The 23,873-nt window shown below is 42.4% G+C and overlaps 2 protein-coding genes and 1 long non-coding RNA gene across 4 annotated transcripts; all 3 read left to right on the top strand.

The window, feature by feature from the left end:
• Positions 1 to 399: 399 nt before the first annotated feature.
• LOC110674046 (NTF2-related export protein-like) lies at positions 400 to 1,306 on the top strand. The gene is made up of 2 exons (XM_021837362.1): positions 400 to 711; positions 770 to 1,306. The coding sequence occupies exons 1-2, from the start codon at positions 691 to 693 to the stop codon at positions 1,010 to 1,012; spliced, it is 264 nt and encodes an 87-aa protein (XP_021693054.1). The 5' UTR covers positions 400 to 690; the 3' UTR covers positions 1,013 to 1,306.
• Positions 1,307 to 1,980: 674 nt separating this feature from the next.
• On the top strand, positions 1,981 to 2,648 carry LOC110674646. Its single transcript, XR_002499063.1, has 2 exons — positions 1,981 to 2,184; positions 2,256 to 2,648. It is a non-coding gene; the product is annotated as an uncharacterized LOC110674646 (long non-coding RNA).
• A 713-nt stretch (positions 2,649 to 3,361) lies between these two features.
• On the top strand, positions 3,362 to 22,206 carry LOC5573468 (cysteine protease ATG4D). 2 transcript variants are annotated; one of them, XM_021837361.1, is made up of 4 exons: positions 3,362 to 3,713; positions 3,809 to 5,156; positions 20,458 to 20,657; positions 20,899 to 21,063. In XM_021837361.1, exons 2-4 carry the CDS (start codon positions 3,827 to 3,829, stop codon positions 20,902 to 20,904), a joined length of 1,536 nt encoding a protein of 511 aa, XP_021693053.1. In that variant the 5' UTR covers positions 3,362 to 3,713; positions 3,809 to 3,826; the 3' UTR covers positions 20,905 to 21,063. The 2 variants fall into 2 exon arrangements, with proteins under 2 accessions (XP_021693053.1, XP_001660889.2); XM_001660839.2 differs by lacking the exon at positions 20,899 to 21,063 and adding an exon at positions 21,070 to 22,206 and having other exon boundaries at positions 3,363 to 3,713.
• Positions 22,207 to 23,873: the final 1,667 nt, after the last annotated feature.

Raw genomic sequence — 23,873 nt, 5'->3', positions numbered from 1 at the left:
AGTTATGTGCATTAAAAAATTGTGACGACAACCACGACTCGGTAACAATTCAAATAGTGATAGTAACTATTGAACATAGTTGACCAGTTTGTTTGGAAGACTCCATTTTTCGGTAAAACACCTACACGAGGCAAATGGTTCAACTCTTTTCGCGGTAGATTGAAACCAATGTTATTATGAATAGTTGCTTCACGATATAAGAACTGCGCTAATCAATTTTTGGCTTGGTTTCACCCCGCATAACAAAATACAGTTTGTCTTACTTTAAGAACAATAAACATCTTGTAACGGGTACGGTTAATGTATCAGAAATAGTTGCTTTTATGTATAACCATATGGACTTCGAAGCTGTTCACCATTTCAAACAGTATGATTAACCCATACCTTTCAGTAACAATATATGATACTGCTCTGATATTGTTAAATTATATGGGAATGGATTCAAGCAAGATATGGTGAAAACATTACGCCACCATTCGGCAAATTGTTTTTGTTTTAATTTGTGCAACACACTCACACATTTGCATTTGACAATATTGAACTACATTTTAACAGTTCGACAAATAGTTACATTTTGTTGGTATTTGTGAGCGACAATCTAGCGTTGAGTGTAGAAAAAAATCGCCGTCGAAGAAAAACAGTCAAGTTAAACTGAAATTATATTTACAAAACAGCAATTCACATAAAAAAATGACAACTGCGATCGACCCAGTAAGTACATTTATTTCGCCAATCTGTTGGATGTTTGGTTCAAACCCAATCCCCGTAGGAACTGCGCACCAAAATCGATGCCGCTTGCCGGATGGAGGAGGGATTCGCCAAACTGTACAACGAAAAAGTAGCCAAGAAGCGGCATCAGATGACCCGGCTCTACATGGACAACGGTTTGCTGGTGTGGAACGGAAATGGTGCCAACGGGAAGGACAACATCCAGAAGTACTTCCAGGAACTGCCCCGCTTCGAATACATTATGAACACCCTGGCTATAATTGAATCATCGCAGGGCTGGTAGCGGATCTAATTTTCTATTTTAATTCTTTAATTCGAGTCTTTTAAAAGTGCAAAATTAAATGCAAATTCCTGTGCTTTAATAATGTACAACTGAAGTCAGTTATTTTAGGAACTATGATGATTTGAGTAAATAGTTGATCAAGTTGAAGCATTATTTTTCTCTTCACGTATTAATTTGTTTCATAATTTCTTATTTAATGAATTCAATTCAAATATTTGATTCTTATGGTATAACACTTACATACCAGTATGGGATAGGGTAAAAATACAATAAAGCACCGTAATCCAATAATTATGCATACGTTATTTATTTCCCTTAGAAACATATGGTTCAAAATTTATCAAAACTATTTGGCTTACATTAATTTTGCCAGAAAATGGACAGTATATCTTGTTGGGCAGAGGTGGACACACCACAACGCAGAACAGGGTCACCGAAGCGGAACGCGGAACCAGGATTTCGGTAGGAAAGAACCAACTACAAATTAACTACTGTACGCAACGAGAAAGCTTTAATAAACACGTCTGAACGGATTGAACATCACATTACGGATGAATGCAATTCTTTCATTCTCCCTTTCTTCCTTCTACTTGGCGCGCTCGCCGCCTGCCCTACTGGCGCATGCGTCGCAGCCTCACTCATACAGCTACACACATCCAGTGCTGCCGCTTTGCATACGAGGCACAATCATTGCATACTCCAACATATCTACCTTTTGGGAAACTGTTGATGACAAATTTTGTTCGAGAAAATCGACGTTTTCAAATGGTTACATAACTTAACCGCCTATTCCCCACATTGTGATTTTCCTATTTACCGTTTGTCGAATAGTTAAAAACGTTTCGGGTATGGTGGATATATTGTTATTTTTCATTGTAACCAAAATGTTTCGGATATTGTTGCAAATTGTTGTGGACCTTTCGGGAAACTGTACTGATATAGTTCTTGTTTATGCGGGACAGGTTGTCGCAAACACCAACTGAACTTTGACGATTCAGAGGAAAAACGAACATGTCGGAGTGAATAGGCGGACTAGAGACTTTCAACTCGGAAGATGACCCCGTAATGCCGCCTATGACCCATGAAACGATCTACAACTAAGGATGGGTCGAATGTATCGACGAGGGGATTCACGCCATGATCGTCGTAGTGACATCCCAATGGAACAGCAGGTAAAAACTTTTGAGTTCAACAAAATATATGTTCGTATAATTAAATGGATCTCCGTCGTGTCATCCAACAGGAGATAGCGGCCAACATGATCCACAAGGACATCGAAGCATACGCCAATGAATACATCTGATCGGAATGAACTCCCTTTGGACTGGGAAAACAACCAAAGCCAGTTGATCCCGTCCGGAACGTCTTCGCCAATCGAGGACAGAGGCAGTACCATCTATATAACCGAGAGCACTACCAGTGTGCTTGCCAGCAGGATACTGCCGTAGACCAAGCCGTAGCCGATCTGGTATTGGAGTTCGATTCCAACTAGCTTGACTGTGAATCTTCACCATGGAACCAGTTATTTTTTATGGATACCTTCCGATGGCAACATTGCGTGTTCAAATAAGCGATGCAACTGCATGTAAAAAAGTGATAAATAGTGAGTTTAGTGAAATAAATTAAAACAACTAAATTACTGTTTTTTCTTCATGTCGCTGACAGTATATAAACAAACAGAACAACAACTGTGGTCAATTTTACTATATCCCCATGTTGATTATCAATATAGGCATGGTAAATCTTACTATGCTTCAATTTGTTGTCAAAACATAGTAAAATTCACAACGGTATTGTTTTGCCAATAACGTTCCATTTTCTGTTGAAATCAAGTGGTACAATCCCAAGTAACCACAAGCATTATAACATTGCACGTATTCTACTGCATATCAACACCATTGATGCAACATTGCTTTTATTCAACAAATTTCAAGAGCTGTCAAGCAATAAAGCATTAACCCTACATTACAAATGTATCAATGCACTTAAATCACTTTATAAATTGTACTGCTGCATTAATATTACTTTATAAGTTGCTTCATTGCTTTATCGTCCTTTTTGCATTAATTTAACTGTAAAAGTGCCCTTTTCCACTTTTAAACTACTTTAATGGTAAGCTTACGGCAATGCAGCTGCATTATATATGCAATTATATAATGCTCCATGGTTACTTGGGAATATTTTTAAATGCACCCTCGTTCTGGTTGCCGTTACTATGTTGTTTTTATCAGTGTAGGGACATGTCTTTTTCACTGGTTGACCTTATCCCTCGCTTCGGACAAAATGGTTACCCTATTTATGACGTTTATTTTCCATGTTTTTAAAAGAAAACAACAAAGCGGAAAAGCCAAAAGAGAGTGCACAACAAAGAGAGACGGTGGGGTGAAGGAAAACATCAGCAGAAAGTCGACACGGACGGACGGACGGTCATTGAAAAAAATGCACTAGTTTTTTGTTACGAGTCAAACAAAACCGCAGAGGATTAGAGGTAGTCCCGTGTCTATTTGCATGCTCCCGACGACAAGTGTGTGTAACTTGTGTACTTTGAATTTAGTGCGAACAAAAGTGAGAACATCAAGGCCGCGACTTTTTGGGGGTGCTAATCGAATCGATTACTCGCACTTCGGGAGCTTAGACAAAGGGGTGGTGCGTGAAGGATTCGAAAAGTTCTGTCGGATTGATTAGCAACTTGCAGCAGCAGGTGAGTCACCTGATCTGATCGGTGAAAGATGGGATGGGATTTCCACTGTCTTGGGAGAGTTCGAAGATGTGTATGATTTTCCCCTCTGGTTCTAGGGAGTGGATAAACCCAAAATGAACTACGATGTTCTGTTGAATCGGACGGGATTCGGAAGGCTAACGATTAGCCAACATATGCGGAGCGTTTCTGAGAGTGATGGCCAGCAGACGTATCGCCAGCAGCAGCAAAATGAAACGCCTTCCAGGAAGATTTCCTCGCCAGTGGGTCCCAGTTTGGGAAGTGGTGGCCGCGGAACTCCCGTCAGGACGGGATGCACCGGAACAGGAAGTGGCGCCGGAGATGAGCTCAAAGGTAAGGTCGAGTCAAAACTGATGACGATGTGGAACAACGTGAAGTTCGGCTGGAGTGGGAAGCTGAAGACCAGCTTCTCGAAGGAGCAACCGCTGTGGCTGTTAGGACGATGTTACCATCAAAAGGCAGCACTTCCGGGATCTAGTTCGATGGAGAGTTCGGTGGAATTGGTCACCGGAGCAGCAGCTTCCGTAGAGCCGAATCAGACGCCGTTTGAAAACGTCCAACGGTCGCCTTCGGAGATATTTGTCGAATCGCCTCCGGAAGAAACGGGAACTGATGCCGTCGAGGAAGGCAGTCCGGATGTCGAAATGGAGGACATCGAAGCTTTTAAGCGGGACTTCGTTACCAGGCTTTGGATGACTTATAGGAAGGAGTTCCAAACGATGGACGACTCAAACTACACATCGGACTGCGGTTGGGGATGCATGATCCGGTCAGGACAGATGCTCTTGGCCCAGGGTCTCCTGGTGCACTTCCTCGGCCGGAACTGGCGCTGGGATGCCACGGCGGAAAGCCTCAGAATGAATTACCATTCCCTAAACTACGAGGACAACGTTCATCGGAAGATAATCCGTTGGTTTGGGGATACTTCCTCCCGGACCAGCCCCTTCTCGATCCATACCCTGGTAGCTCTAGGGAAGGAAACCGGCAAGAAGCCCGGTGACTGGTACGGACCCGGATCCGTTGCTCATCTCCTCCGGCAAGCAGTCAAGCTGGCAGCTCAGGAAATATCCGACCTAGATGGCGTAAACGTGTACGTCGCCCAGGACTGTGCCGTCTACATCCAGGACATAATAGACGAGTGCACGGTTTCCGCTGGGCCCACCCTAGCTCCCTGGCAGAAGAAATCCCCCGGCTCCAGCAGTTCCAGCACGACCAGCACTTCCAATTCTAACCCCACCACCACCAGCAGCACCGATTCCACAGACCACTGGAAATCCCTCATCCTTCTAGTGCCGCTACGCCTTGGGGCGGAGAAGCTTAACCCCATCTACAGCGACTGTCTGAAGGCGATGCTCAGCTTGGACAACTGCATCGGAATCATCGGCGGACGGCCGAAGCATTCGCTGTACTTCGTCGGCTTCCAAGGTGAGTGAGTGCCAACAGAGGCTTGGTCACTATTTTAACCCTCTAATACCGAAATTTTTATTTTCGATCTAATTATCATTTTCAGTTATCTAAAATCATTGTAAACACGTTTTGGGCAATGATTTATTTTTATTCGCAAATCTGCGAATTTTGGTTTTTGATTTTTATATTTTTTTATTTGTTTCCCTATCTTTTCTCATTTTTTCTTGAAGCCTCTTCTAGTTATTAATTTTTAGCAATAATAATAAGTCAAGTTTTTGCGGTTCTTTTGAAAATATTATTTTTTTTTCCGGATTTTTGTTTTATTTTCCGTGTAATTAACGGAAAAATAGGTTTGAAAGGGGCCCAGATAGCCGTAGCGGTAAACGCGCAGCTATTCAGCAAGACCAAGCTGAGGGTCGTGGGTTCGAATCCCACCGGTCGAGGATCTTTTCGGGTTGGAAATTTTCTCGACTTCCCAGGGCATAGAGTATCTTCGTACCTGCCACACGATATACACATGCAAAAATGGTCATTGGCATAGTAAGCTCTCAGTTAATAACTGTGGAAGTGCTCATAAGAACACTAAGCTGAGAAGCAGGCTCTGTCCCAGTGGGGACGGAACGCCAGAAAGAAGAAGAAGAAGGTTTGAAATTATTTTAATACCACCAAGCTCTTCTTCTGTGATAGGTCGATCGTAGAAAAATATACCAAAAATAAAATCATTTTGATTTCCGACCTACAAAAAAATACACAAAATTCCAAAGTGTACCCCGTCTAAAGGCGGAGTTGGGTATTAGAGGGTTAATGCAAGTCTCTAAAAAGTCTATTTTTAACGGAAGGTCTATATTTTAACCAAGATGGTCTAAAGCCACTTTTTTTTTCCTTTTTCTACTTGCATAAATCCTGCTGTCGAATGTTAGAGGTTTTAACGACACCTTTAAAAAGCGACTATTTTACAGGTTCTTCAGGAAATTCTTCTCAATGAATAGCTTCAGGAATTCTGCTGATGGTTTCTTCTGGAATAGTTTTAAGGGCTCCACCGAGCATCTCTCCTGGAATTCGACCAGAAAATCCACCATTAATTTTTCAGGGGATGCTTAGAGAAATTTTTCTATAATAAACCGCTACTACTTCCAGTAATGTTCATAGGGATAATGTTCTGAAAGTTTTCGCTGAAATTGTACCGGAATATCTGCCAGAACTAATTTTCCATCGTTTCCCCAGTTGATACTCTTGTTGTAGCAGATCTATCAGATTGTTACAGGAGCTTCTACAAGAAAAACCCAGAGCTGGTATGTAACAGGTCTCTTTTTACAGGTTTGCTCTCTATTGTAATGCAAGTCTCTAAACATTTTCCATTTTTAATAGAAGGTCGCTAAAACTTTTTTTCACCAAAATGGTCTCTAAAGTAATTTTGTTTTCGTTTCTCACCGTGGATAAATCCTTAAGCGAAGTATGCACTTCAACAGAAAAGTAAGCGCCTATCTCGATGCGTGGGAAATTTCTTGCAAGAAATGCTCAAGAAAAGCATTTTTCTTTGATCGCAGTACGCAGATGAAAAGAAATGTCAATTAAAATGTCACTCACTGTAGGAAATTTCTTGACCATTACTTGGGCAGAAATTTACTTTTCTTGAGCGGAACAGCATACCTAGCTTTATGCAAAATTATAGAGGTTCCGAGACAGTGCGCATCGTACCTTCGTGCTGTGCGTACACGAATTCTCTCTGCTCTTAGAAGTTTTCTTAAAAACTACCTAAAGCAATAAAACAGTACTTTTCAGTGCTACACAAACAGTACTTTTCAGTGCTAAAATTAAAAACGGTACTTTTCAGTGCTACTTAAACAGTACTTTTCAGTACTATTTTTTCTACTATGCTACAGTGCTTTCGATTTTTCGTTGGACCCGTTGGCGAAAGCTAGCGGTGGTAATCCTTCTTGGACACCGTCTTGGGAAAAAACCTCTCGAAGGTCACGTCTTCTTTCGTTTATTAACTAAACATGGTATCAACAACTAACAAAAGGAAGGGTGAATCTCTGAATTCACTACTTCCTTCCAAAAAAGTGGGTTTTAAAACTGTCAATACACGTGGCAAGAATGGAAGGAAGGACGCTTCATACCCACCAGGAAGATCATAATCATGCTCATTCACAAACAAATTTTAATCCGTCGGGTAGCCGTTCGAATCTTTCAATTACGAATGTATCTACCCACGGTAAATCCTTTGCCGATATCGTAGCAGGTAATTTGAACTCTTCCCCTATTCGTTCCATGAGTACCCATTCTACTTGTTTCAAATTAAATGAAAAAAAAACTCTACCGCTACAGGTAACTCCTACTCAGCTTCTTCGTCTACCGAAAATTCTAATGGGAAATCATCAAATGTACCCACTTCAAGTGATATGTCTGCCTCAGATTTTAATTATCTAACTGAACAATTGAATCTAATGATTGATGCAATGTTCAAAGCCACCACTATGACTGAAGCAGTCCAAGTAGGTGTAAAATTTACAAATCAAATTGTTATTGGATTACGTTTTTCTAATGGATCCAAATAACAATTTAAATATTTCAAATTGGAAGGCTCGTTCTCTGAATGATAAAGAGGACGAGCTGTTTAATTTTCTTACGGTTAATAACGTGCATATAGCAGTTATTACCGAAACGTATTTAAAACCTGGATCCAAACTAAAAAACGATCCTAACTTTTTTTGTTTATCGTAATGATCGACTTGATGGGGCATGTGGGGGAGTTGCAATCATCATTCATAGGCGTATAAAACATCAACTGTTTACGTCATTTGAAACTAAAGTTTTTGAAACTTTAGGTGTTTCTGTTGAAACACAGCTTGGTGAATATACTTTCATAGCTGCCTATTTGCCTTTTCAATGCTCTGGACAGCAAGTTAATTTGCTCCAAACTGACTTGCGAAAATTGACTCGCAATAAGTCAAATTTTTTTGTCATTGGTGACTTTAATGCCAAACATTGGTCATGGAATAATTCTCAAAGTAATTCCAACGGCAGAATTTTATTTGATGAGTGCTCTTCAGGATATTTCTCAATTCAATACCCTGATAGCCCTACATGTTTTCCTCTTCTAGAAATCCATTGATTTAGTCTTAACCGACTCTAGTCATCTTTGTAGCTAACTTTGCTGATTTTGATTCTGATCATGTCCCTGTTACATTTGAAATATCCCATGAAGCGATTCTCAATCCTATCAGCTCCATTTTCAATTATTTTCGAGCCGACTGGAATATATATGAAACATTTATTGACTCTAATCTTAATGTCAATATTCCTTTACAAACTAAACTTGATATTAACAATGCTCTTGAAACTTTAACAAATTCCATTGTTGAAGCCAGGAGCATTGCAATTCTAAAATGTGAAGTAAAATTTGAATCCGTGATTATAGACGATGATCTTAAACTCTTGATCCGTCTTAAAAACGTGAGAAGAAGGCAATTTCAACGCACTCGTGATCCTGCTATGAAAGTTATATGGCAGGATTTGCAGAAAGAAATCAAGAAACGTTTTGCAGATTTAAGAAACAAAAATTTTGACAATAAAATTTCTCAATTGGACCCTGGCTCTAAGCCCTTTTGGAAATTATCTAAAATCTTGAAAAAACCTCAGAAGCCAATACCGGCATTGAAAGAGGAAAACAAATTATTACTAACTAATTGCGAAAAAGCTCAAAAACTTGCTATGCAGTTTGAAAGTGCGCACAATTTTAATTTAGGACTTACTAGTCCAATTGAAAATCAAGTTACTCAGGAGTTCGAAAATATTCTCAATCAAGAGAACTTTTTCGAAAATGCCTGGGAGACTGATTTGGAAGAAGTGAGAACTATTATTAAAAAATTCAAAAATATGAAAGCTCCTGGCGATGATGGAATTTTCTACATCCTCATCAAGAAACTTCCAGAAAGTAGCTTATCATTTTTAGTTGATATATTTAACAAATGTTTCCAATTAGCATATTTTCCTGACAAATGGAAAAATGCTAAGGTTGTTCCAATTTTAAAACCAGACAAAAATCCTGCAGAAGCCTCTAGCTATCGTCCAATCAGTTTGCTTTCCTCCATCAGTAAACTTTTTGAAAAGGTCATTTTGAACAGAATGATGGCCCACATCAACGAAAATTCAATTTTTGCCAATGAACAGTTCGGATTTCGCCATGGACATTTGACCACTCATCAACTCTTACGTGTTACAAATTTGATCCGTTCCAACAAATCTGAAGGCTATTCTACTGGTCTTGCTCTTCTAGACATAGAAAAAGCATTCGACAGTGTTTGGCATGAAGGTTTGATTGTAAAATTGAAAAACTTTAATTTTCCAACATACATTGTTAGAATAATTCAAAGTTATCTGTCAAATCGTACACTTCAGGTTAATTATCAGGACTCCAGATCTGAAAGAGTTCCTGTAAGAGCTGGTGTTCCCCAAGGCAGCATTTTGGGACCAATATTATACAATATTTTCACATCTGACTTACCTGAGTTACCTCAGGGATGTCAAGAATCTTTGTTTGCGGATGACACAGGCCTCTCCGCCAAAGGACGAAGCCTGCGTGCCATCTGTAGTCGATTGCAAAAAAGTTTGGATATTTTTTCTTCATACTTGCAAAAATGGAAGATTTCTCCTAATGCTTCCAAAACTCAACTAATAATTTTCCCACATAAACCAAAAGCTCTTTATTTGAAACCTTCAAGTAGACATGTTAAGTATCTAGGGCTCATGCTAGATAAGAATTTAACTTTCAAAAATCACATTGAGGGCATTCAAGCCAAATGTAACAAATATGTAAAATGTCTCTATCCCCTTATTAATAGAAAATCAAAACTTTGTCTTACGAACAAGCTTTTGATATTCAAACAAATTTTCAGGCCAGCCATGTTGTATGCTGTACCAATATGGACTAGCTGTTGTAATACCAGGAAGAAATCTCTGCAGAGAATTCAAAATAAAATTTTGAAAATGATTCTTAGGCTTCCTCCCTGGTATAGTACCAATGAGTTATACATAGAATATCCAATGTTGAAACATTGGAACAAATGTCAAATAAAATAATCAATAATTTCAGGCAAAAATCGTTACAATCTTCTATTGCCACGATTAATGCGTTATATGTTTAGGTTAAGTTAGGTTAAGTATATTCAAAACGTTTTTTTTCTTTTATAAGCAGGTGAAATCAACTCACCTGTAAAAAATCTGAACTGCTACGGCAAATGATATGTAATATGTTATTAACAAAATGTTAATCAAATCTTAGATTTGTTTTACCAAATTAGGATGATAGTGTTGTCTAATAACACAGAACACCTAGATATAAGAAATGATGAATGTAATGTTAGGAATGATACTAATAAAGAAATTAAAAAAATAGAGGTTCCGAAGGTGTATTCAGAGATTCTCACATGGTTCTTAAGAAATTTCTTAGGAAAATGCTTCAAGATTTCTTCTAGTGTTTTTATTGGCAGAGGATAGAGAAACACGTATTGTCTCGCGTGTGGACGGAACTGAAGTGAAGTTAATTTTATAAAATCTTATTTTACATTACAAGTCATAGGTTGCTATGTTTTCTACTTCAATACTCCTCCTCAACCTACTGACTCTGGATTCCCATTGCCGCTCGCTGAAGTTCTATCTTCGGTTTCGGAAGCTGCTTCGTCAAACGATGTCTACATCACCACGCTGCACAGCTTCCCGAATAAAACAATGACGGATGTCAATATGCTTGATCCTTGGATAGTACCTGTGGAGTTTAGATTATCTCCGGGAATGGAATCACCCTCCACGTGGTGCACGCACAACTTACCCAGGCAACCGCCAGTTCACAAGTCGGTGGGTAGAATGAATGGAAGTGTGCAGGTGACAGTTGCTTTTCACTCAGGAAACCGATTGCTGTGATCAATCCTATTACCATACTTCAACGCAGTGGATTCTATATCTCACATTCTCCCTCTACTCCAAAGAAATTGCAGTTAAATTTCGAAAAATGAACGTTTTTCATTCAATGGTAGTTGAAAGTTTTGATAAAATTCCTCTTAGTCAATGTTCACACTTATTACAATATATTACATTGAAGTTGATTCATATGGTTTTGAAGAATCATTCAGTTAGTTTGATCATCAATTATTTTTAAATTTGTTTGAATTCAAGTTTTCTTTATATTACCAATCATTTTCTCGGTGGATATAATGAAATTTACATACAATATCTCGGCTGGTCATACATACAATTTTGAAGAAAGAACAAATATTTTCACTTAGACATTTCTACCATTATATTTTGGTTGACTTATAACCACCTCCCTAGATTCTTTAACTGTACAAGTACTTTTTTTCTCATTCATTTATTTTTCTATACTTTAATCTGACCGTTGAAAAAAAACCAAGCCTTTGGTAAACAAAACCGTTCCGGTAAACTTTGTACTGCATCAAAAGTTTTACGTCAATTGCTGAGCTTCGCACTCATGGCCACACCCATGGCACCCTAGATTGCTGTCAGCACGTTTCAGGTAATTTATATAGCACATTCAACGGGTAAAATATAATTATCAACTTTTGGTGTATGACCTGTTGACATTATTGGGTCTCGTCCTCCTTCGAGACAAACAATAAGCTCTCAATCTAAAATTTTACCAAATAAAAATAACGTAAGCGTCAAGTCTCGCTTCTAAACGCTTTTTGAACAGCTGATCGCTTATTTTATGAATGAAATTTTTGGTGGTGTCGTAACGTGTGAAAGTAACAGCAGTATCATCAGTGTTGTCCTTTCGTAAAATGGACTATTGTGAGTTTCCGATCTACCATTGGCAACAAGCAAAACAACAAGATCAACTTAAACCGTTTTTTTAAGCGGGCATTGCCGGTGGTCGTCCTCCACGGCAAACAATATGCCATAAGCTTTTCCAGTGCAGAGTCGTTTTCTTCCACGGCAGAAAACATGCTGAAAGCATCTCGGGAGTGGACATTACCGGGAGTAATATTCTCCTAGGGCAAACAACACGCTGTAATATTTTCGGTAGCGGACATTGCCGGGAGAAGTCATCTCCCACGGCAAACAACACGCTGTAAGATTTTCAGTAGCGGACATTCAATGTGATGGATTTTACTAAGGTGGCGCAGATGATTGAAGCGTGCCACTAGTTCTCTCTTTCATTCTCCCGCTGTTCTTATGCAGCGCAAATAGTGACGTTACTATTTGCACTGCATAAGAACAGCGGGAGAATGAAAGAGAGAACTAGTGGCACGCTTCAATCATCTGCGCCACCTTAGTAAAATCCATCACATTGGCGGACATTGCCGGGAGTATTCCTCCCCCACGACAAACAACACGCTGCTAACCTCTCGGGAACGGTCATTGCCGGGAGTAATCTTCTCCTATGGCAAACAACACGCTGAATAATTTCTGGCTGCGGACATTACCGGGAGCAGTCTTCTCACACGGCAAACAACACGCTTTAAGCTTTTCGATCTGACATTTGCACAAAGCAAAACAACAAGATCGACTAAAGATACTGGTATTTTTACTTTTCAACCACACCATTGCAAACTCTCGGTTAGTCCTTGGCGCTGAAACCTTTTATTGCATCACTTTTTCTCATTATTGTTTTGCACAAGCGGAAATTAAAGCTGATACGACGAGCCGAAATTCTTGCTCTTCAAACACTACGCCACACGTAATTTTTCACTTTTTTTTCACTTAGCAACACTGAAGGGTGATTCCTCCCATTGAAGAACAAATGAAATACCAGGTATCTTTCCGCAGATTAGCGAAAATTGGTAGGATCGCCAATGTGGAGTTTAGATTATCTCCGGGAATTGAATCACCCTCCACGTGGTGCACGCACAACTTACCCAGGCAACCGCCAATTCACAAGTTGGTGGGTAGAATGAATGGAAGTGTGCAGGTGACAGTTGCTTTTCACTCAGGAAACCGATTGCTGTGATCAATCCTATTACCAAACTTCAACGCGGTTGATTCTATATCTCACAGTACCCGCCGTTTTTAGCAACTGCAATAGTGCTTTGATTATCGCAATTGATCTTCACGGCTTCATCGATGTCGAACGTTGCTCTCAGGCGCTTCCACCAAAGCGCTTCTTGGACGGCTGTTTTAGGAAGAATACACAAAATTTCTTTCTAATAAGTAATAATACGTTTATTAATTTACAACGTAACACGATACACGGATCTGTCTTCACTCGCTCTCGATTATACAACAACAATAACATTCGCACCAACTTTCTCCATCGGGGGGTCGCACACTTCTCTCATAATCGCACCGATCTGCGAGGGGTCAGACACTATCTAATTTCCATCACGGTGCGGCCATAGTAACGCGTCCGCGTCCGCGAACGCGATGCGATCAAAGGAATCCCTGTTGTTGATATTCTGCTTTGCGGGCTCGCACACGCGCACGCATCGCAAGACGCGTTTACTATGGCAGCGCCCTCAGTCGGAAGTGCCACTGTCTGCTGACGTTTACAGCACCATGAAATTACACCACCTTGCGCGATGAAAACGAATCCAGTAATGGACTTCCGATCCTCACTGCTCGTAGCCCAATCAGCATCGGAGTACCCGGGGATCGTCGGATTCGCTTCTTTCGTGTAGGTCAAACGGAATTTCGAAGTACCTCGCAAATACCTCCGAAGATGCTTGACGGCATTCCAATGCTTTCTCCCAGGATTCTTATTGAATCGGCACAGGACATTGACGGCATGGCAGATGTCGGGACGTGTATAGGTACACTGCGCTAGGTACATGAGACATCTTACCGCCTCCTTGTACGGAACTCGTTTCATTCGCTCGGCCTCGTCATCGTTGATTGGTTGCATTTCCTTCGTGAATTTGTCGTTCGGGTTCAGTGGAGTAGCCACCGGATTGCTCTTCGACATTCCGAACCGATCGAGTATGCTCTCAACGCACGCTTCTTGATAGATAGAAATCTTTCCTTGGCTTCTCGTGATACGCATTCCCAGTACGTGTTTCGCCGGACCGATGTCTTTCATAAGAAATTACTTGGCCAGATCATCCTTCAGCTTCTTACTGAAGCAATGTCGATGCTTAGCAACCTGAAGAACTCGAAAGCTAATTTAGATACTAAGTAAGCCTTGATTTTCTACATGAATAAAACGTTATAAGTTGTTAGTCACTCAAACCGGCTCGACGCGTTTTACTCTGCTCCATACCCTCTCAATAGGTTATGGGTCTCCATAGCAACCAGCCAAACAAAGTGAAAAAATTTCCATCGTTGTGCGTAAGTTAGTCGCGTTCGGGAGTTTTTCGCCATTTTTTCGAGGCTAAGGATGACGTCAATTGGGCGTAAACCGATTGAACGGAAACAACTACTCCAGCTGAAAATTCAAGGTCGAGCTACTACTGGTTCGAGAAGATCTCTGGGAGTACGTAACCGGAACCTGCCCAGTAGAATTGGAAACAAACGCAGCAGTGGTAGCAGCATGAAAGAAAGGTGATCAGAAGGCCAGAGCCACAATTGGTCTTCTGGTTGACGACAGCCAACGGAAGCTGATCCAGAGCACAACCACGTCGAAGGAAGCCTGGGAGAGCCCGAGGAGAAATTTCGAGCGCACAACGCTGACGTCGAAGGTTTCCATCCTCAAGAAACTGTGCGATATGCGGTATACTGATGACGAGAACATCGAGAAGCACATCACGGAAATGCAAGATTTGTTCGAGAAGCTTTCGGTGGCGGATCAGGTACTAGACGCAAATTTGCAAGTTGCGATGGTCCTCAGAAGCATGCCGAATTCCTTCAACCCGTTAACAACGGCTCTGGAAAGTCGTTCGGATGCCGATCTAACGTTTGATCTTGTAAAGACAAAGTTAATTGACGAAGCGGCCAAGCGAAGCTGTTCGGGAACAGAGCAATCGGTGTTGAAGGCAGGTACGAGGAAACCAATAATTTGCCATCATTGCCAGAAGGTTGTGTTGAAGAGTAGGCGCTTGATGAACCAGCAGGCCATGAAATAGTTGTAATTTGACGTTAAATAAATGTATGAGTTAGATCGTTCCCAACCTTTGAACAGAACAGTTCAATACAGAGTCAGAATTAGGGCGGATGTGAACACTAATACATTGTCAGTAAAATCGGTTTGAAGTTCAGCGAATATAATTTCAATTCTATATTATGTTTCCGATCCATTTAATCGCATGATGCATTTTTGTATGATCCATTACAATATTATTTCTGTAACAAACCATTTGATTTATTTTCATATTATGAGCAACATGTTTAAATAAATAAAAAAGCATCATGCGCCGTTCATCAAAATTGAGGATTGTTGCGCCCCTCGGTTTTTCGTCTCCTTCAGTTTGACAGCCGCGATTGCGCCTTTTGACCTCGTCCTTCTGTTTGACTATCATCAGCTTCGCCGTTCTGCTACGCTCTTTCACATGAACCTTCTTCACTAGTAATCCTTTATAAGAGAGATTCGCGGAAGCTGACATTTCTGTCAAAGTGTGAGCCAATCGAGCAGCGAGAGCTGTCAAAGTGTGAGCCAAACGAACATGCGTTATGTTTGTTTTGAACTTTTCTTGAAGAGTAATGTAATCCGCTTGAAATTATTTCGGTAAAAGTAATTTTGCATGAAGCAAAAAAAATGAAATATTTTTCTTTTTTAAATTTTTTTCAATGCAATTATTAGTTGTTGATTTTTTCGGCTGTTTATTAGTTTGGATATGTAGCTCAAAGATCTATAACGAAACAAAATACATTTTTTAGCAATGAGGAAGTCATGTCCGTGTTACAATATTATTCTCGACGCCGAGCAAAATCAGCACTGCTGTACTGTTGCCAAACCATTCCATTCTACTCACACTTTGACAGAAATGTCAGCTTCCGCGAATCTCTCTTATAAAGGATTACTAGTGCAACACACGCACACATTCATTTTCACCCACTGTTGGTGTCATTTCAAAATTCAGTTTCACCTAGAGGCACTGAAATTGAAAATTGAATATAAAAAATTACAAATGAATTTTATATTACTGGTGTAAGAAAACGGCAATGTGATGCCTCCACTTGATGAATCATGATTGTCTTTTAATAAAAAAAATACAACTTTTGCAATTTGCAGATGTTTTGTGGGGTATTCTGACGGAAATGATTTTTTTCACTAGTGAAATTGAATTTGAATGTCAGTAGTGGATGAGAATTAGTGTAGCAATTGAAAAACTGAATGCACGTTCTACCAGATTCGTGCATGTATTGTCAAACAAACATTCACACAAAGAAGAATTCAACGATGACGGAGCCTACTGAGGATCGGCGTTGTTGACTGTATATTGAAATATGCAGACACTGGCACCAGGGTCTCAGTACTGAAGAAGCTGTGAAAGGCGGAGTATCAAGACGACGGAGATATGGAAGGCCACCTCTTCCGGATGGAAGAGCTCTTCGCTAGCCTGGCCAACGCTGGGCAGGAGCTGGAATCAAGCCTTCAAGTCGCGATGGTGCTGAAGAGCATGCCGGAGAGTTTCTACACACTCACGACGGCGCTGGAGTGCAGGTCCGATGAAGAACTGACGATGGAACTGGTGAAGCGGAAGCTGCTCGACGAAGCTCAGAAGCGAACGGAGAAGTCCCACCACGGAGAAGCGATGCTGCGAGCGGGCGGGGAGAAGCGAAGCGTGATTTGCCACCGGTGCAGCAAGCCGGGCCACCTGAAGCGTGAATGTCCCCTAGCAAAGTCCGAGCGTGAAGTCAGCAATCAACCGAGCGGCGGAAGAAAACCGAAGCCAGCTGCAAGAGGTAAAAGTGCGAAAATTGGCAAGCTGTCATCGTATGCGTTCATGGCAGGCTGCGATCGACGAAAACCATCCAAGGCGAGGGTGGTGGATTCGGGCGCGACATCCCACATGTGCGCAGACCGAACGTTTTTTGAAGAGATGCGGAGCTGTCCGGGGACATCCATCACCCTGGCGGACGGCAACCAGACGCACGTGAAGGGAACCGGTTCCGGAAAGCTGCTATGCTGTGACAACCAAGGCGAAGAACACGAGGTTACCCTGTCGGATGTTTACTACGTCCCCGAACTGGAGTCCAACTTGATTTCGGTGAGCAGATTACTGGCGAAGGGTGCAGACGTGCATTTTTCGCAGGCCCAAGGATGCGTCATCAAGTGCAGAGGAGTGGTAGCCGCTGTAGCGCGCAAGATCAGCGGTTTGTTCTACCTGAAGGTCGTCAAGGAGCAAGGTATGCAAGTGGCAGCTGCGAACCATCCGAAGGATTATGTCCACGTGTGGCACCGAAGGCTTGGCCATCGAGATCCTGAAACGATCCAGCGAGTGGTGCAAGAGGATTTGGCTACAGGAGTGGCCATGCGCAAGTGCAACATCCAGCGTCCGTGCGAGTGCTGTGCGGAGGGGAAGTTACCAAGGCAACTATTTCCCAAGAAGGCCGCACGACAATCATCAAAGGTTCTGGACATCGTTCACACGGACATCTGCGGTCCAATGAACACGACGTCGCCAGGTGGATCAAGATACTTCCTCACGATGATCGACGACTACAGTCGGTACACCATGGTATATTTTCTAAAGCGCAAGTCAGAGGCCGTGGAGAAAATTGAGGAGTATGTCAACATGGTCAGGAATCGTTTCGGAACGTATCCCGTGATTATTCGCTCCGACCAGGGAGGCGAGTATAAGGCGAAGCGGCTGGACAAGTTCTACAGGGCGAACGGAATCGTCCCGCAATACACGACAAGCTACACACCGCAGCAGAATGGAGTTGCGGAGCGCAAGAACCGGACGATCGTGAAGATGGCGCGCTGCATGCTGCTCGATGCGAAGATGGGCTACCGTTTCTGGGCAGAAGCGGTCAACACGGCGGTGCATTTGCAGAACATGCTGCCGTCTCGGTCGGTAGAGAAGACTCCGCACGAACTCTGGTTCGGCAAGAAACCAGACTACGGAAATCTCAAGAGGTTCTGATGTGCAGCGTTCGTCCACATTCCCAAAGTCAAGCGGACGAAGCTGGAACTGAAAGCAATCAAGCTAATGTTTGTCGGTTACTCGGATTACCACAAAGCCTTCCGGTTCATCGATCAAGCTACGAACGAAGTCGTGATCAGCCGTGATGCAAGATTCGTCGAAGAAGAAGAAGCAGTCAGCCAGCGAGGTCAACCATCTCCGACAACCGTGGAGTACGAGTCGGTAATACCGCAAGACACACTCGATGCAAATGAAGAAGTTGAAAATGACAGCGATGACGAAGGTACTTTTGAGGAGGAGGCTACGCCGGCGGATTCCGATTCCAGCCTGTATGATTCGACCTGTGAAGTAGAAGAAGATGAAGTCAGTGAAGATGAAGTTGTAATGCCTCGGAGGTCAAGCCGCAGCACGAAGGGGATGGCGCTCCTGCGGTACCGGGAAACGACTGGTATGGTGCGAAAAGCGATCCCGGAACCGAGGATCTACAAGGAAGAAATCGAGGGTCCTGAAGCGGAACAGTGGATTGCAGCAATGGACGACGAGATCAAGTCACACGCCGAGAACCGCACCTGGACGCTAACCACTTTGCCCGCAATCGCAAAGTCGTCGGGTCGAAATGGATTTTCAAGCGAAAACTGGACGAGGACGGAAACATCGTGAGCTACAAAGCCCGATTAGTAGCCCAAGGATTTTCTCAGAAATACGGGACGGACTTCGATGAAATATTCGCGCCCGTAGTCCGCCAAGTCACCTTCAGGACGTTGCTGACAGTTGCCGGCCAGCGGGCATGCTGGTGAAACACGCCGACGTCAAAACTGCCTATCTTCATGAAGAACTAGAGGAGGCAGTTTACATGAAGCAACCGACCGGATATGAAGCGCAAGACAGGGATGCAGTTTGCTTGATCAAGAAAGGCCTGTACGGACTCAGGCAAGCCGGATGCATCTGGAACAAGAAGATCGACGGTGTGTTGAAGCAGATGAGTTTCCGGCAGTCCGCCCACGACCCGTGTCTCTACGTTCGGCGCGGTAGTTAAGGCAACACGTACCTCGTGGTCTACGTGGACGACATCGTTATCACGTGCCACAGCGAGGAGGAGTACGAGGACTTGATGCGGGACCTGAACAAGCACTTCACCGTTTCTTCGTTGGGCAACATCCGGCATTTTCTCGGAATCCAAGTGCAACGTGATGGTAAGGCTTTCACACTCAACCAGAAGGCCTACATCCAAAAGGTGCTGCAGAGGTTCGGAATGGATGAAGCGAAGCCATCGAAGTATCCCCTGGATACTGGCCACCTAAAACAGAAGGAGGAGAAGAAGATGTTACCGAACAACGACCAATACGCAAGTTTGGTAGGAAGTCTGTTGTACGTGGCGGTAAACACTCGACCGGACATCGCTGCACCCGTAGCCATTCTGGGACGTTCAGTAAGTGCACCATCTCAAGCCGATTGGACGGAGGCCAAGCGTGTCCTACGCTATCTGAAGTCGACGATGGACAACAAGCTCACGCTGAAGGCCGAGGATTCCGGTTTGGAGGTCTATGTGGACGCAGACTGGGCAAGCGATGCAGCCAGTCGCAAATCAAACTCCGGATACGTGTTCCTGTTCGGCGGCGGATCAATATACTGGGGTTCGCGCAAGCAGACGTGCGTGGCGCTCAGCAGTACCGAAGCCGAATTCGTGGCGCTCGCCGAGTGCTGTCAGGAGCTCACGTGGATCGTCCGGATGCTCCAAGATTTCTCCGTTGATGTCCCAACCCCGGTGCTGGTACACGAAGGTAACCAGTCCTGTATCAAACAGTTGGAGTCAACGAAGGTCAACAACCGTTCGAAGCATGTGGACACAAAATACCACTTTGTCCGCAAGCTGCACGAAGACAATCTCATCGACGTCCGCTACTGCCCCACCGATCAAATGGTAGCGGATATGCTGACCAAGCCGCTGGCACCACAGAAGCTGGCAAGATTCCGTGACGCAGTAGGAGTTCACCAATCGAGGAGGAGTGTTGAAGAGTAGGCGCTTGATGAACCAGCAAGCAATGAAATAGTTGTAATTTGACGTTAAATAAATGTATGAGTTAGATCGTTCCCAACCTTTGAACAGAACAGTTGTTTTGACAGAATCTTTTGAGGAATTCCTGATGATAACACTATGGTTATTTCCGTAATTATCAAAAAAAAAAGTTGAATTTTTTGAACGTATCAGATTTAGATTTTGGTATCAGATCTTTTTTTGAATCCAATTTTTACCTATTTGCTTTCTTTTTTTTTTCATATTCTTATTTTTAAGATACTCAGCCGCTACCAGCCATGCCTGATGTTTCCTTTTTTTCTTACAGAGGATAAGCTAATCCATCTGGATCCGCACTACTGCCAGGACATGGTGGACGTCGTCAACCAGGAGAACTTTCCGGTGGCGTCGTTCCACTGCAAATCGCCCCGCAAAATGAAACTCAGCAAGATGGACCCGAGCTGCTGCATCGGATTCTACTGCGAAACTAGGAAGGACTTTTTTAAATTTGTCGACAACGTTAAACCGGTGAGTTTGGGGCTGCATTACTTACATAGATTGATCCAACTTGGGGCTAAGGTATTATAGAAAGTTGGGTTTCGCCTGACGTACTCAATGGACGCATCCTTTTCTGATGATACCTCTTTGAAATCGAAACTTGACCTCTAAAATATCACTGGTTACGTTTGTAGATCTAAGGGTCCCCAAAGACCTTCTTGGATAACCTTCAACAGTTAGTTGATTATAATAGTCGTTATTGTCGTTTCAGTTGTAGATCATTGCCTACCTTTATAAATTTGAAGACCTTATTATTCAAGAAGTTCTCCAAGGCCGAAAACATATCGCAGTTTATCACGATGAGTTTAATCAACCAATTAGTCTATGAATGATGATTTCCTAACCTAGCTAATCTAACCTACTCTACCACTCATCATTGCAGTTCCTCCAACCGGCTAAGCAGCAGATGAGCAGCAGCTTCACAAGCTCGACCGGCGTGACCCAATTCCCCGAGGTGACCTATCCGATGTTCGTGTTCTGTCGCGGCAAAAGCAGCGAACAGCAAATCGAACTTCCCCAGCGGTCGATGTACCGGACACCTCCGGCACCGCCACCCCTCTCAGGCAAAGGAGGAATGTCCCAATCTCAGCAGCTGCCACATCCGGGTGAGGAGGAGGACGATGACGACGATGAGGACGAAGCGATGGAATTCGTGATTCTGTAAGAAAGTCGCTCGGACCAATCGGAAGTAGGTATACCGGATGCCATAGTCATACTGTTGCGTCGTTCGTCTGGTTAGAAGGAAAGCTTTTATTGGTTCACACAAAATTGGTTTCGCTTTACCTTGAACCGGATTCGCAATTTTGTTCTTTCGCACTCAATCTGTGTCGAAGAACGGAGAAATGATTGTAAAAATTACACATAACCTCTCAGCGCCGTGTAATGTCATACATTCATCGTGTAAGGTATGACTCATGGGGGGGATACTTTTGGACGGCACATTCCGGTGCTCCATTCGACAGATGGCAAAGCATTATTCGGAATATGTAACAGCGGTAGTACTTATCATACCTTATGTGAGAACGATTATACATAAGTACCATAAATTTACATTGACAACGTGCGTCTCTGCCTGATGAAATTTCGTGATTCAAATGAATTTGAGATTAAAATGGAAACAATTTTGGACCATTCGAGCAAAACCGAGCTCCACTGCTAAATTTGTGCTATTTTACGACTTATAGCTTTATTTTTTGCATACTATTTATTTTTTCATATATTATTTATGTCGAGATTTGTGTAAGAATGCACTACGCATTTGCGAAAGGAATAACTTCATCATAGCATTAAATAAATTAAAAAAATGTCTAAAGTGTGTGCCACAAACTTTTGAACATTGACAAGCTTCTTTTTATCGAGCAGCTCTAATTTCGTTGCAGGAGGTCAAATGTTAGCGGAAATGCACCATTTCGTGAAAGATTAGCCATATATTCAAACAAACTTAAAACTAAACAGAATAGCTATTCTTGCGCACTAGTACAATATCTCACCAAAAGTATGTAAATTGTGACTGTAACAATATTCATATAGTACACATGATTTGGGAAAATAGTTGATGTTTGAAATAGTAAGTTGAGAAATCCGTTCAAATCAATCCCATTTATCTCAGACTCAAATCTAGACATGCTTCTATGCTTCTATCTACATGCATGTACTTTATGTTGGTCATCTCAAGCTTTGCAGTGGAATAAAAACCTTTCTAACCCTTTAGATAGATTCGCCATCTCTGCGCTGGTGCAGTTGTACTTCTTCCTTTCATTTGTTTAGTTAACATACAGATCTCTCCATACTCGGTTCTGCCCCACATTGCACTTGGTCCGTCCACCTATCTCGCTGCGCTCCACGCCTTCTTGTACCAACCGGACCCGAAGCAAACGGCTCCATCGTTGCAGGTTTACTGTTCGACACTTTTGCAACACGCTCTGCTTATCGTATTCCTCCAGCTTTAACCACTTTAAGAGTACTTGATTCGCCGTAGAGTTGAGCGAGCTCGTGGTTCATCATTCATCACGACATATCGCTCTCCTACACGCCCCGAAGATGGTTCTATGTACCCGGCGTCCGATAACCCCTTGTTCTTGGTTTATTCACTTAGAGGACTATCAGAACCTTAATAGACCGCAACTTTTCTAGAACCCGTAGTATGATACTTACCTTTTAATCAGGTGTCATTAATAATTTGTCAATTCCAATGTAGACGAACTCATATGTACGGCCGATAATATTCATATTCATCCGTGAAGGAAACAAATTGACTGGATCTGCTGAACATCATTCCTCGGCTGTTGGTCTGACCTCCGCTCTTCGCATAACACCTTCTAGGGCAATATTGAACATGCGTGAAAGTCCGTCACCTTGCCGTAGTTCCCGGTGGAATTCGAAGGAAAAACAACATTCGTCTGTAACCTTTGCTTGGATTTTGCACACCTTCCATCGTAGCCTTTATCAATCTTAATGTAAGCTTACCGAGAAAGCTATTCTCGTCCATGAATTTTCATACCTCTACGTGGTCGATACTATCGTATGTTAGAAATGGATGAAAAGGTGAACAGATGGGATCTGGTATTCACGACCTTTTTGAACAATTTGCCGTACAGCAAATATTTTGTCCTTTGTCGATCTTCCAGCAGGGCAGACCAAGACGAGACGAGGATTGTAAAAGAACTTGAGGAAAAAACAGTGTTCTACATCAAGGCAGACAAAAGACAAAATTCTGAAGGACTGCAAGGCGATCATTGGTGGGGCTCGTTTAAAAAATGCAAACCCCATTCTTCCACGTATCAAAGGGCTTCTAATATACACAAACCATAAAAAGAAGATACGAGAAATCTTTTCGGTAGACGGTAGACTCATAAGATGGCTAAATGGTTTGTGAAGGAATTTCAGAGTATGCCAAACCCCATCCCCACTAGGTTGATTAAAATACCCAGAAGTCCTTCCAGAAACGATTGGAGTCGGTAAACATAGATGATGACGAGATGATGGTGTCTGTCGACGTACCGTAAAACGGGGTGAATAGAAAAAGTGGGGCGAATAGAAACAAAACGACCTTCAGTTAAAAATGCGACTATTATGTAATGATAAACTTTAAAAACCTACTGAAATATTTTTTCTCCAATAATTCTATAAGAACAGAGTATCCCTAGACTATTTTCAAACTAAAAATTTTGCTACATTTCTAATTAA

Source organism: Aedes aegypti, chromosome 1 (assembly GCF_002204515.2).
Source record: "Aedes aegypti strain LVP_AGWG chromosome 1, AaegL5.0 Primary Assembly, whole genome shotgun sequence".
Taxonomy (NCBI): Eukaryota; Metazoa; Arthropoda; class Insecta; order Diptera; family Culicidae; genus Aedes; species Aedes aegypti.
The sequence above is the reverse complement of the archived record's forward strand: the minus strand, read 5'-3'. Positions and strand labels throughout refer to the sequence as shown.